We start from the raw sequence: 14,160 nt of genomic DNA, 5'->3' as shown, positions 1-14,160 counted from the left end.
TGAGCAGGGAGATCTGAGCCGAAGGCAGAGACACTTTAACCGACTGAGCCACCCAGGCGCCCCGTCTCATAAAACTTTCTCAGAGATGTCACTAGGCAGGTAAGTTTGAGAATCAGTGTCCTAGGGTTGCGCACGTGACTCATCTAGGGGTTTTGTCGGAAGCCAAAATCTCGATTCTGCAGGTCTAAGACACCCTGAGATCCTGCGTTTCTAACCAGCTCCCAGGTGATGCCTCGCTGCCGGTCTGCAGACCACAGCAGGAGTAGCAAAGGGCTAGAAGGGGTCGGGGAAAGGTGCTGCTGGGAGGGGCCTGGGGGCTGGAGTGGGTGCCAGAGAGGCTGAGCCTCGGAGAGCAGGGCCCTCGGGGCACCTGCCTCAGGGTGAACAGCTGCACTTACAGGTACGGGTCCAGGGGTAAAAGCTAGAAACTGAAGCAATCAGTCTGGGAGTGAAACACAGCTGCAGAACACACACCCAGGGGTGAGAACCCCAACTTGGCCGTGAGGGGAGGAGGGCTCAGACGTCACGGGATTCCTCTAGTTCTGAGACACTCTGCAGCCCGGTTCCAGGTCACATTCTAAGACTCCCCTATGTCCCCCCAGGTCAGAGACTGATGCCTTTCCTGCTTCTGCCTGATATTCTGGATCTCGGACCTGGGGTCTCGAGAGCAGGTGGCAGGGCGGGGGGCGCTGGAGGTATTTGGGGAGAAAGAGGAGCTGTGGGTTAGAGCTGGTTTGCCTGGGGGCCGCTGGGCCATGCCAAGGTCAATGACTGGTCGCTGGAGTGAGAACCAAGGGACGGAATTAGGAGCTGTTTGGAGTGGGGTCTCTAACCACCATGCACTGTTTGGGCGGCCGGTTCGCTGGAGCAGCAGCCCCGACACAGTCCATCTACACAGAGCAGCCCATGTCCTGACCTCCCCCGGTGCTCTAAGCTCCCACGCCACCTCGTGGGCGCCCGCTGGGGAAGGGCCCACCCGGGTTCTCTGAGCCTTGAGGTGGCCGTTGGAATGGGAAATCACACTGGGGGTATGAAACAAATCTCCTCTGGGGATCTGTGGGTCCCTTAGAGCAAGATGGAGAGACTTGCAAAGGCAGCCGAGGCAGGGAGGCCTGAACGGGGCCAAGGGCTGATCTAGCCTGAGTGTCGTCCCCGCGGCCTGCGGCCGGCGAGCCAGAGGCCCGCCGCTGAAGCAGGAGGGCCTGAGGCTGTCTGAGCCAGTCTGTGTCCTGGACATAGGCGTACAGTTCACATGACCGCTTCTCACTTCTCCTGGACCCGAAGCGGGCACAACTTGGGCAGACTCGGTGAGAAATTCTCAATCGGCCCCCTTTCCCTATAGGGGCGTGTAAGACGGACACACCATGCCGTCCCTAGAGGAGGACAAATGTAATAGACCTACGGCGGATTGTCACACAGGGTAGACCGTCCCAGGGCTGGTTCCAAAATGGCCTTGGTGTAGAGCCGAGCCGAGAGCTCTGAGGTCACAGGCCAGCAAAGCTCTTACAAGAACATGATGGTAGGGCCGGGGCTTCCCACGTAGGGCCACATGCTCGGGCCCCGGAATAAGTGTAATTTAGAAATGAATAAAAGTATCCCTTATATTTGCTGCTCACTGAGGCTGTCGGCGCCATGAAGGTGTCTGGCCTCACAGTGAACCTGGCGTCCCCAAGGACAGCAGGCAGACCGCCAGGCCTACAGCTGCGTTACCAACACCGGACTCCGCCTCTCAGACGGGCCCGATGGACAAAGAAGGGACAAGAGGACCAGAGGGCAGCTCGCAAGACTACGTGGGAACGGCAGAGCCACAGTCAGCTCCCACAAGCTGGAGAGGACGTCCCTTAAGTCCCTGACGGGTCCCAGGAACCGTGAAATGTCCTTTACCTCAAAGGGAACCATTCTCGGCAGGACTCGCGTCCTGAGAACTCAGTCTTGGGGTGACCGACCTACCTGGTGTTTTTCTTTTTTTTTTTTTTTTTTTAAGATTTTATTTATTTATTTGAAAGACGGAGATCACAAGTAGGCAGAGAGGCAGGCAGAGAGAGAGAGAGAGAGAGGGAAGCAGGCTTCCTGCGGAGCAGGGAGCCCGATGCGGGGCTCGATCCCAGGACCCTGAGATCATGACCCGAGCCAAAGGCAGCAGCCCAAACCACTGAGCCACCCAGGCGCCCCATGGTGTTTTTCTTTCTCCAGCCTGGCCTGGAGGTGGACCTGCTGGAAACTAGTAAGGAACAGTCCCTTTGAGTGGTCAGAAGGGGCATGTGCCGGGGGTGGGGGGCCACCGGGAGGACAGCGCACCTGCCCCAGGTCCCCAGTCACCACGGGGAAGCCCCTGGGAGGCTGTCCGGGCACGGGGAGCCTGAAGGGCGTCTCATCGCGAATGTCGGAAGCTTGCATGCAGTCACCCCACGAGGCCGCGTTGCTGAGATCCGGACGCTCGCCATCTGTGGTGCAGGTACAGCCGCCTGTCCGGCGTGCCTTGGGCCACACGGACGTCTGCGCCACCACCTCCCTTCAGCAAGCCCGGCCTGGAGTCCCGCTGCTCTCAAGCCAGCTCACAGGGAGACAGGCTCTGGGAAGAACTCCCTACAAGCTTGTTTCCATGCTCTGAAAGCAAACAGATGGATCTTTCCAGAACTTTCCCAGGACAATTTCAGTCACAGCCACACAGCTGCCTTTCCCTCCATTGGAACCGGGAAGGCCATGCTCCCTGAGGGCCCTCGGGAGCCTGGGCGGGCATTCTTGAGAAGCACTCGTTCATTCCTGCCTCTGACGGCTGTTTGTGGCCCGCGGGCTATAGCCGGGCTCCACGACAGAACAAAGCTTCACAGGCAGCCCCGACTGGGCCCATTCTGGCCGAGCGCTCCACCAGTGGACAGAGACAAGCCCGCCCCACGCGGAGCAGGAAGAGGGCTGACGGAGCAGAGTGCCAGCACAGCCCGGAGCCAGGCTTTGGGGAGCTTTGGGGAGCCAGGGGACAGGGCTGGGGCTGGTCCGGACATCTGCAAAAGGGCTGGAACCCAGGGGAGACCCCGGGGAAGCAAAACAAAGAGGGTCAGAGCACACCTGGGCCTGGGGGATGCTTTGGCAGGCAGACGGGCTCTCCCAAACGCCCCCTTTTTACCATGTGTTTTATGCGTCGGTATTTGTCTTTTGAGCTTAAAGGAACAGGATAGCCCTGGAATGATTCAGTGAAATTCCGAGTATAGTAATATACTCCCAATTTATGCCTGGGAAACCTAGAACCCAAACTGTTGTGTGTGTGATGGTCTGGTGGTCCTGACCCTGTCCCGGGGGTGAAGCCACCACAGCGGAAGTCCTTGGGGATGAACGAAGAATGTCCCCTTGGCATGAAGGCGGTGATCTGTTAGGTCCCGGAGAGAAAGGCTAAGGGTCCAGGACCCGCCTGAGGATGGCTCAGCTCCCCCTCCTTCCCCTCCTGACCCAGGTGATCATGGTGACCGGGGACCACCCCATCACAGCCAAGGCCATCGCCAAAGGTGTGGGCATCATATCAGAAGGCAACGAGACCGCGGAGGACATGGCGGCCCGGCTCCAGGTCCCTGTCAGCCAGATCAACTCCAGGTGGGCCCCCCAGCGAGCTCAGATCCGCCATGTGTCCCCCCCCATCCTCAGCCGCCCCATGCCGACCCCATTCCCAACAGTTCCTGGAGGTTCCTGCGGTCAGTAGGACATGTAGGGTTTATTCAGTGCAAAATAAGACTTAATAGGAAAAGGACCAAGTGACTTGTCAGTGGGTTTTCAGAGGAAGTAGACAGAAGGGCGAAGAGCCAAGGGAGGAGCGGGTGGGAAGTAGGGAGAGGTCAGCGTGTCTGTCCGGGGACAGACAGTGGGCCGGGGACAGTGGGCCGCTGGGGACAAGCAAGGAGCCAGACCGAATGCAGAAACAGGCGGTCACGGCAGAGGCTGGACCGCGGCACCAGGACCCCTCTGAGCGCTCGGCACTGGCTTTTGAACTCCTTCCCTCAGGGAAGCCAAGGCCATCGTGGTGCACGGCTCCGAACTGAAGGACATGACGTCGCAGCAGCTGGACCAGGTCCTCAGGAACCACACGGAGATCGTGTTCGCGCGGACGTCGCCGCAGCAGAAGCTCATCATCGTGGAGGGCTGCCAGCGGCAGGTGAGGGGGACAAGGCGCCCTGGGGCACCTGGCTCAGTCCTGCCCCCAACCTCCTCAGGCTGGTTGGGGGACTCCGAGGAGCAACCTGTCCAGCCCCGAGATGGGCGTCCTGTGGGGGCCCTGAGAGTTTTCTCATCTCGGGAGGAGCAGGGGACAGAAGGGCCGAGAAACAGGGATGATGGGCTCAGAGTGACCTCTGGGACTTGTCTCGCTCCGACGCAGGGATAACATCTCTCGTTCTGGGCCTCGTGCAGGGGGCCATCGTGGCGGTGACCGGGGACGGCGTGAATGACTCCCCCGCGCTGAAGAAGGCTGACATCGGCATCGCCATGGGCATCACGGGCTCCGACGTGTCCAAGCAGGCCGCCGACATGATCCTGCTGGACGACAACTTTGCTTCCATCGTCACGGGCGTGGAGGAGGGTGAGGGGTCAGGGCGCCCATCAACTCAGGTGACAACTGGGCGGGAACTGGTGTCCCTTTGCTCATCATTCCACCTCCATGGTCCTGTACAGACAGAACAGTCGGTGTAGGAGAAAATTAGACTTGGCTGTGGCTGGACGCCACTCTCGGGGGCCCTTCTGTACGAGGCCAAAGGCACGGGCAGACTGAAGGAGACCGGGACTCTGGTCTCGCGGCGTGTCCTCTGTCCCTCGCACACATTCCACTGGGTCTGCCCCAGGTTCCGAGACGTAGCTGTTCTCTCTGGGACGACTCCGTCCGCCACCATCGCGGGGGGCCCTGGGAACCGGTGGTCTGAATGATGCTGACGCAGTGAGATCAGCCGGAGCCCGATCTGGGACTGTCGGCCTGAGCAGGTCAAGCGCCCCCTTTCCCAGAAACTTCTGCAGACCACACCCACCGGCGAGCAGGACGCCCCCCCCCCCCCCCGAGTCCTGCTTCCCGGACTCCCGGCTTCCTGCCTGCGCCCATCTTACAGAGACCTACGACAAACCACATAAGAGTAACAGCGGCACCATTTTTCTGAGACCCAGTGAGATCCCGACGCTCCGTATCTGGTTCCACTCGGTTCCGCACAAGTTCAGAGCACCAGCCGCGTACCAGGCTCTATTCTAGACTCTAGGATGTGACAGTGCGAGATAAGAAGACACAAGTTCCTGCCCTCATGCTCCTTCGTTTCTGGTGTAGCAGGACAGACAGACAGGGAACCGCACTGTGTATTACAAGGACATAAGGACAACGGGGCTGGGCTTGTGGTTCTTGAAAGGGCCGTCAGGGACCGACGCAAGCCATCTTGCAAGGCAGGAGGAGTGAGGCTCGGGGAGCGAGAGAGGCCCCACATCACAAGCTGTTGGGGCAGAAAACAGGATTGGAACCCAAGTCTGGACTTTTTCCACATCGGCCTTGAACTTCTAGGGGCCTCTATGCTGCTGTTCTCTGTTCTCAGACATCTCTGCGAATCGGCCTGGCCCGGCCCTGCCCTGCCTCCCTCTCGGGGATCAGGCGCTATTAGCCCCACTGATCTGAGGACAAGGAGGCGCAAGCCTGGCGGGCTAAGGAGTGTGGCTCCAAGGAGGAATCCTGTGATTCAGGAGCAAAGCTGGGAACGAGACCCGGTTGAGGTCTCAGACCTCCAAACCCTTGCAGGGGCTGGGACGCCACTTTGTCGCATTCTCTGTGCAGGGGCCGGCGTGCGGGTGGTGTCCCCTCGGCACCGCTCACAGAAGGGATGCTTCCCCCCCCAGGCCGCCTGATCTTCGACAACCTGAAGAAGTCCATCGCCTACACCCTGACCAGCAACATCCCCGAGATCACGCCCTTCCTGCTCTTCATCGTCCTCAGCATCCCCCTGCCGCTGGGCACCATAACCATCCTCTGCATCGACCTGGGCACCGACATGGTGAGGCCCAAACCGGGAGCCGGCTCGCAGTGCCGCCAGGGGAACCGGGGAGCAGGAGAAGGCTGTGTCCGGGGGAGGGACAGAGCTCGCGTGAGTCACTCCTGTGTTTGCTTCTGAACTTTGTGTCCCTCGTCACCCCACCCCCGTCCTCCAGGTCCCGGCCATCTCCTTGGCTTACGAGTCCCCCGAAAGCGACATCATGAAGAGGGCCCCCCGGAATCCGAAGACTGACAACCTGGTGAACAATCGCCTCATCGGCATGGCCTACGGGCAGATCGGTGCGGCCGGAGGCATGAGGGGCTGTGGCGGTGGGGGGTGGCCGCACCTGCCAGGCCACGGGCGTCAGGGAGATGCTCTCGTGACAGCAAACTGGGTGCTGGGCCCTGGGGACACAAAGCCACTGCTGTCTGATGTGCCCTTGACTTGAGAGCCCAGCCGAGAAGGAACAGACATACATAGTCCGATGGCATCTTTCCCAGGGTCGAGAAAGGAGCACGCACAGAACGTGCGACAGCGGAACAGAGCAGGGGCCCGGGGGTCAGGAGGACAGGCGGGGAGGCGGGTGGGGTAGCAGGACTCACGCCTGGTACTGGAAGGTCGCAGAGGCACCGTGAGCCAGAGGAGAGGACGCTCACACGCCTGCTTGTGGAAGAGGGAATGACCAGTTTGGGGGAGCCCGGGTTCATGACAAAGGCACAGTAGGGGTGAGGCTGTGGCTACAGGCAGCACTTCCCCGGGGCAGCCTTAAAAGGCACAGGCAAGCCTTTAGAAGTCTTTCTTTGCTCCCGAGTTGCCGGGCTGTGTTCCAGGGAGCCAGTGAGGGGCGCACAGGGGAGACCGCCCCAAGATCTAGAGGAGGGAACTCACGGAGGAAGCACACATTTAGAAGCCAGACCTGTGTCTGAATCCCAGTCTTGCCGCTTACTGCCTGTATGACCTTGGACGAGGGCTGAATCTTTTCTGTGCCGCCGTTTCCCCACCTCTGACAGGTGAATGATAGCTCACGGCTGTCGTGAGGATCAGGGTCCACAGGGACTTGGATCGCCGCTCAGCAGGCGGCGGACAGACACTGGCGTCCGCTATCGCCATGGCCGGGCCTGGCAGACACAGGTGTCGACGAAAGGACAGGCCAGGGGCAGAGGGGGAGACGCGAGGAGAGGACAGGACCTGATGGGGTCCGCCTGTGAGAGAAAGTGGATGCACAAGAGTCCAGCGCTCGTGGGAAGAAAAAGGATCCTCTCCAGGGTCCTTTCAGTTTTCAGGTTCTGTGACTCAGAGATGCCTCCGGCTTAGAGCCTCGAGACAAGTGTCGGGGCTTGGAGACAAGTGCCACAGAGTGAAGGGATCAGGTCGCTAATGGCAAGCGTCTTCAGCCCTGAAAGCTCAGACACCCATCAGCCCGGCTAGAACCCGGCCATGACCTTCCACGGTCTGCCATTTGAGGTCCCGCTCTGAACCAGGTCCCTCTGTCCCGTGACTGTCATTCCCAGGGATGATCCAGGCTCTGGCTGGGTTCTTTACCTACTTCGTGATCCTGGCCGAGAACGGCTTCAAGCCCCTTGACCTGCTGGGTATCCGCCTGAACTGGGACGACCGGTTCTCCAATGACCTGGAAGACAGCTACGGACAGCAGTGGGTGAGTTGAGCGGGTGACGCAGTTGAGGTGAGTGAGCAGTGGGTGACGCCTGAGACAGTGACCGGACAGAGCTGACGCCGCCGCCTCTCCGGTCCGACGTGACCTCAATCTCCCATTGCATCAGCAAATCCTCTTCAAAGGAAGACTTTCCAAACGATGACTTCATTTCTGTTCACTCCTGCCGTCTGTCACCTGTCCTTACTCTGCTGGGTCTTTCGGCTTCCTTGGACCTGGAGGTCTTCCTCATCATGTCAACCTTGGGGGCTGATTTCTGTGTTTCCAGGTTCTCGGCATCATTCCCTCAGAAGTGAGCGCTGGGTCTTCCCTCTCTGTTTCGCTCCCTCCTTCCACGGGAGTTCACATAACACGACTTCAAGTCTGAGAACCTATGTGCTTCGTATCTCCCTTTCTCACCTCTCTACACTTGTTCAACATCAAGGATGCCTCTGTAGTTGTCTTTCCTAAAACCCAAGATGAATGAGGTTCAAACAGAAGCCCTCTGGCCAACAGGATGTGTCCAAGAAATTTTAGTATGTTTTTTTCCTACCTGTGAACATGCCTGTCCCGATTTGTAAAACAGTGGGCGACATGACACCAATTATTGCTAGACTCGTAGGACCGCAGAGGACGCAGAGTCTATAGGAGACACATAGTCTGTTATCATCACTCTGTAAACAAGGAAACTGAGTCTAGAAAGGTTTGGCGGCTTGCGCCGAGTCCCACGGGGCATCCCTAGAAGGCCTTCGCCGGAGCTCCGCTCTGGTTCCTGCCTGGCACCTTCCTCCTCCTCCATGATGCCTCCAAACCAAGCTAACCGTAGGTTTCTCAAAAGTAGGTTAGAATCCTGGTTGTTGGAAATGCGCTCCGGGTACATAATTGGCTTCCCCTAGCCGAGCCCCATGAGGCCGTCAGAGGTCAATTGTTCTCAGCCATCAAGATCACTCCTGGGTCTAATGATGCCCAAAGTCATTACCTTGTCAGCATCTCCTCGATCCTCAAGTCCAGCCTTTGTTAGTTTAATATCTTGATAACATCTCCCTGCTGCTAAGACACAGCTCAACATATATTTATTTGTAATAAATTAAAGGTAATTAAAATTAATTTGAAATAGCACCAAATTACATCAAAGACATCTTGAAGTATTGCGAAATGGCTTGAGAACAATTGCCCGGAGGAAGGAAGTTCATAAAGGCAGGGTCTGTGCCTCTTCCCCTGCCGTAATCTTCGGATAATCTCGTAGGGAGCCATCCGCCCGGCCCCAACCAGGAAGGACTCCATAGACTGCTAGAACCAGGGAGAGCTCCCTACCTTCTAAATACGTCTCGCCTTCAATCCCACTGATCACCACTTCCTCATCCAGGAAGCATCTTCTAGGTACCTGATGCTCTTCTGGTCAGCTTTCGGCAAGGACAGATCCGGGGTGTGACATGGGCACCAGCAGCCCAGGTGGGGAGCGGAGGGCCACCTCCCTGGAGAGGGAGACCGTGGTGCTGGAAGGGTCGTCTGCACGGATGTCTGAATCCCCAGAACCTAGGACAGGAGCGGGCGAGTCAGGGCGTCAGAGCTGAAATCTGCCAGCCACGGGGTGCCGGGCTGCAGGTGGCTGACATGCTGGGGGCGGTGACGGGGACGTCACAGATGGGCCCATGGGACTGGCTCCTGGCGCAGCCCAGGGCTCACCAACGCCAGCCTCTGTGTTCCAGTCACTCGGGCAGAATCTCTCCCTCCACGCGCCACAGTTCTCGAGGCTCCGTATGTGGCATCTCGCCGTCCCTCAGTCTCCAGGGCCTCAAATTCTGTGCTCAGTCGACCGGTCAGTCAGAACCACGCCGCGCTCATCTTTGAAACACGGCCTCTTCTCCGGTCTAGTGGAGATGCGCCTCTCTGTGCTCCCACGTCCTCGGTGACCCCGCGGGCCCTACTCTGGTGCTGGCCGGCCAGCCTACTTCTCTTCCCCCTAGACAGGTTCCTTATGTGTCACGTACGGAGGCGAGGAAGACCCCCTGGGGGAGCAAGCGTCCTCTCCGGTCCGACCCCCCCACCCCCGGCATCCCCCCCTCTGCGGCCGGATGCCCTCCGTGCCCCTTCCCCTTCGGAGCTCCGTCCTCAGCTCTCGGGTCTGCTGCTTCCTCTCACCACCCCTCCTCTTCACCTGCTGAACACTTCAAAGCCGCCCAGCTGCAGCCCCAGAACTAAGCATGGGAGGGCAGCACCCAGGTCAAGGAGACAGGTGCTTGCCCTTGAGTGGCTCTCGGTGGGCCAGGAAAGCAAAGAAACAACTCAGAACCCATCACGGAAAGTGCTGAGAAGAGATGAGAGAAGGCTGGGGGCCGAGACCTGACTGGGCCTTGGAGGGGTGCGGAGGGAGAGAGCCTGGGAGGCGGCCCCGGACCCCTTGGGACACACACCCTCTCTCCTCCGCCCACCCTCCCCCAGACCTACGAGCAGCGGAAGGTGCTGGAGTTCACGTGCCACACGGCCTTCTTTGTCAGCATCGTGGTGGTGCAGTGGGCCGACCTCATCATTTGCAAGACCCGGCGCAACTCCGTCTTCCAACAGGGCATGAAGTGAGCGCCCCCGCCCGGGCCCGCGCCCCGCCCCTGCCCACACACTGCAGGGGGATGCCGCTCCCCTACCTCGCCCTCCTCTTCTCCAGCACACCCGTCCCCATTTCTTCCCAGAAACAAGATCCTAATATTCGGGATCCTGGAGGAGACCTTCCTGGCTGCTTTGCTGTCCTACACACCAGGCATGGACGCAGCCCTGAGGATGTACCCACTCAAGTGAGTGAGGGAAGGGACACGGGCTTGCGGGGGAGGGGGTGGGGGGCAGGGGGCGGGGGTCTCCAGCACAGGGAGACCCCGGAGAGGAAGCCGCCCGCTGGGGGCTGCCGGGATGGACTGGGCCACCCTGGGTGATGTCAGAAGAACCGTCTGTGCTCCCACAAACGCGTCTTATTTAGGGAGGGATGGGGGGGCCGAGTGATCGCACCCCGCGAGACGTGGAAATGTAGCAGACTCGCCGGCACTCAACACAAGGGCGTCTTTCTGACAGTGCCGGGCGGCATAGCTGTTCAAGGATACAAAGGGCTTGGGGCGGAAGTAAACATAAAAATAGTCTAATCCACGCACGGCTGACTGAGCTGTGCGGAGGCAGCCCCGGCAAGGTGCGTCTGTGAGTGGGCATGCAGAAAGTCACACTGTCTGCTACCTTGTTCCCCTCAAAACAGGCTCATGTTTCTGTTTTTGTTTTGTATTTTTTTTTTTACATTAGTATATCCTTGTTGTGAACAAACTTACGAGGAGGGGCTCCTGGGGGGCTCAGCCTGTTGCACATCTGACTCTTGGTTTTGGCTCAGGTCATGATCTCAGGGTCTTGTGGGGAGGCTGCTTCCCCTCTCTGTCCCTCTACCCCTCCCCCATCCCCATTTGCATGAGCACAAGCACGCTCTCTCTCTCTACCTCTCTAAAATAAATCAATAAATCTTAAAAAAAAAAAAATGTTTACAGGGAAAAAGCAAAACCACCATGGCCCCCCATCACCCCCACCTGCAAAGGCAGCCTATTCCTGACTCAGACTGTTGCTTCCAGCTCATCTGCTACAAATTCACACACCTCACTCACCTTTCTGTCTCTTGCAGCATTTTACACAACGCTTTGTATACTGTCGGTGCCCAATTAATGCTTAATACCAGACACTGGCGCTGCCCTTAGATACTGACAAGCCCAGGTTTGCATCTCAACTCTGCTGTGTATTATTCAGGACAGTGGGTAACCTGGCTGGGCCTCAGCCGTACCTGCGTCCTACACGCCGGGCAAACCGTTGTGAGAACTACGTGCAGAAACGTGTACAGGGCACCCAGCACGGCGGCGGGGGTCACTGCGGGAGCTTTGTTCATATGAGCTTGGTTCCTGTTGCTAGCGATGTCAACATTCAAGTCCTTGTCGACGCAGTAGGGCGTTAACTGGGCTCCCAAACATTCTGTGCGCACCCTGACCCCAGCACACGTCACCTAACATGACACGTCTGCTGTTTCTATATCTTTGCTTCTTGGACCACCTGAGCTCCTTGAGATCAAAGGCCACCACCATGCCATCAGTTTTAGTCCCTCGCGCCCTACACGGACACGGAGGGACACATCGCTGTTGCCGTTGAATGAGTTTGTGGCCGTGTGTGTGGAACCGTGTGTGCACGTGGGATGAACCCCAGCCAAGGCCCCTGCTGGCCAAGACGGCAGCACCTGATGCAGGAGAGACGTCAGGGTTCAAAGCCGATGGCCGAGAAGGAATCCTTGAGATGTCTTTGGTGCCAAAAGGTAGTTTTGTTAAAACCCAAGAACAGGACTGTTGGGCAGAAAGAGCTGCTCTGGGGCTGATTGTATACTTTCATATTTAAAAAATATATATATATTATATATTTATTTGACACAGTGAGAGAGAGAGTGAGAGAGACAGAGCGAGCAGGGGGACGGGCAGAGGGAGAAGCAGGCTCCCTGCTGAGCAGGGAGCCCAATGTGGGGCTCGATCCCAGGACCCTGGGACCATGACCTGAGCCAAAGGCAGACGCTTAACCACTGATCCCCCCAGGAACCCCTGGTTCTATACTTTCAAGTTGGGAGGGGGCTAGGGAAGCGTCATCAGTCTCTAAGGAATTTTGGAGGCACGGTTTCCAGGACCCTGAAGGGGACGGTTTCCTATTGTTAGGAAAAGGTCAAAGGTCATTTATTACTCTCCAATAAAACCTTAGTCCTGAGACTCCTCAGATGTATATCAAGGGGTCATATCCTTGGCGGATGATTGCCAACGTGTATCTTGAGAGGGTAGGAATAAAGGAAGTTTCCAGAGGAATTTTTTTATGTTAAAGTACACTTACAGGGTCCTGGGAGTTGGGCTAAGATTGCCTTTGGCCCTTAGCAAGGTAGGAGCACCAAGGCAGCTGAATCCCAGGAGGCACGTCACTCGGCCTGGTTCAAGGACGGCCTGGTTCAAGGACTCGTCAGTGGGCTGGAGGCAGTACGGAAATTTCATTTTTCTTTTGCCTTCTTTCCCACAACACCCTCAGTCACTCGCTACTGAGCTCTTGCAATATGGTTAGTGAGACTGAGAACCAAAACTCGTAATCTTCTCTAGTTAATGTAGATGTAGACTCTCAGGGACTGTCCCACTGAGCACAACTTTCCTGTCTGGGCTGGACTACATTTTCTTGACCCTTGGAAAACCCAGTGTCTGACGTGTGACACGCCCTCAGCGTGTAATACTCCCCAGACCCCAAGGACTTAGGGGAAAAGAAGCTTGTAAACTACCTCCTTCAGAATGCTTCCTTCGGTTCCCTGTGCACACGATGATGCTTTGGATATATTGGGTTAAATAAAAACCTAGTATTAGAATGAATTGCTCCCCGTTTCTTTTTACTTATTTTAATGCAGCTACTGGAAAACAGTGAGCCTCGCGGCTCGGAATGATGCCACTGGGCTAGGCCACCTCCCTGTCACCCAAGGGAACAAACGTGGCTGTGATTTGACTCTTCCCCAGTCTCCCTGGCCTCTAAGGACAGAAGAGATTCCGGAAGAAAAATGTTCCCCATGTTCGCAACATGGACAAGTGTATCCATTCCTCGGGGAAATATCCACCCAGGGGTAGTCCTGGGGAGACCCCTCCTGCTCAGACCACCCGCCCGTTTGGGGGCACAAGGCCCAGAAGACCGGTAAGGCAACAGGGGTCTCCGTGAGCGACTGCAGAAGCCAGGAGCACTGCGGGAACCTCTAACGCGGAGTTTGTTGCCTTCTGTTGTCACTGGCTTCTTGGGTTCCCCCCTCCCCCACCCGGCTCTGACCTCCCCAGGGCTGGGGCTCAGCCCTCCAGCCGGTGATGAGACGCTCGGTTCTGGGCGCTGTTCTCTGCACCTGCCCTCCGCACCTGTCCTCCTCCGGCCTTCGATCCCGCCCTGCTGACCAACACTTGTCCCCCACAGGCTACCCTGGTGGCTCTGCGCCACTCCCTACAGCCTTCTCATCTTTATCTATGATGAAATTAGAAAACTCACCATCCGCTGTCAGCCAGGCGGTGAGGCCCCGCTCCCTGCTCCAAGGCGTCTCCAGCCTCCGACCAGCTCTCCCCTCCCCACCTTGTTCCCAGGGGGCCGGGCCCCTCCCTCTCCGCCCCTTTTCCTCCCTCCTGAGCGGGCTCCCCTCCCCCTTCCCCAGTTCACTCTGGTGTCCTCTCATCCACAGGGTGGCTGGAGAGAGAGACCTACTACTGAACTCAGCAGAAGAAGAGCTTCCCGTGCGGGGGGCGTCCCCGGGCTGGGTGGGGGGCTGGGGTTATGAGTCGGGCGCATCTGAGAGAGCATGAGTCAGGGCAGAGATGCCGGGATGGAGTACCCGGAGGAGAGAGACAGGCAGTCCTGGGGCTGGACTGAGGGCCCTGGGGAAGTGGAGGGCCCGCTCAGCCTGTGTCCGGTGGGAGAGGCGCTATCCTGCTCAATCAGTAGCCAGTGTAGACAGTAAATGTTTGCAGTGGCCCT

The 14,160-nt window shown here is 58.0% G+C and overlaps 1 protein-coding gene across 1 annotated transcript in view; it reads left to right on the top strand.

Annotated features, from left to right (window-relative positions):
- ATP1A4 (ATPase Na+/K+ transporting subunit alpha 4) overlaps positions 1-14,160 on the top strand; it is a 29,360-nt gene extending 15,200 nt beyond the window's left edge. The window contains exons 13-22 of the mRNA XM_082704334.1: positions 3,449-3,585; positions 3,991-4,141; positions 4,396-4,564; positions 5,848-6,002; positions 6,157-6,280; positions 7,493-7,638; positions 10,075-10,205; positions 10,320-10,421; positions 13,609-13,700; positions 13,868-14,160. Coding sequence (XP_082560460.1) covers positions 3,449-3,585; positions 3,991-4,141; positions 4,396-4,564; positions 5,848-6,002; positions 6,157-6,280; positions 7,493-7,638; positions 10,075-10,205; positions 10,320-10,421; positions 13,609-13,700; positions 13,868-13,896 — 1,236 coding nt within the window. The 3' untranslated portion in view covers positions 13,897-14,160. The remainder of the gene's footprint in view (positions 1-3,448; positions 3,586-3,990; positions 4,142-4,395; positions 4,565-5,847; positions 6,003-6,156; positions 6,281-7,492; positions 7,639-10,074; positions 10,206-10,319; positions 10,422-13,608; positions 13,701-13,867) is intronic.

Source organism: Mustela nivalis (genome assembly GCF_964662115.1).
Source record: "Mustela nivalis genome assembly, chromosome: 16".
NCBI lineage: Eukaryota > Metazoa > Chordata > Mammalia > Carnivora > Mustelidae > Mustela > Mustela nivalis.
Note: the sequence above shows the minus strand (reverse complement) of the source record. Positions and strands in the feature narration are given on the sequence as shown.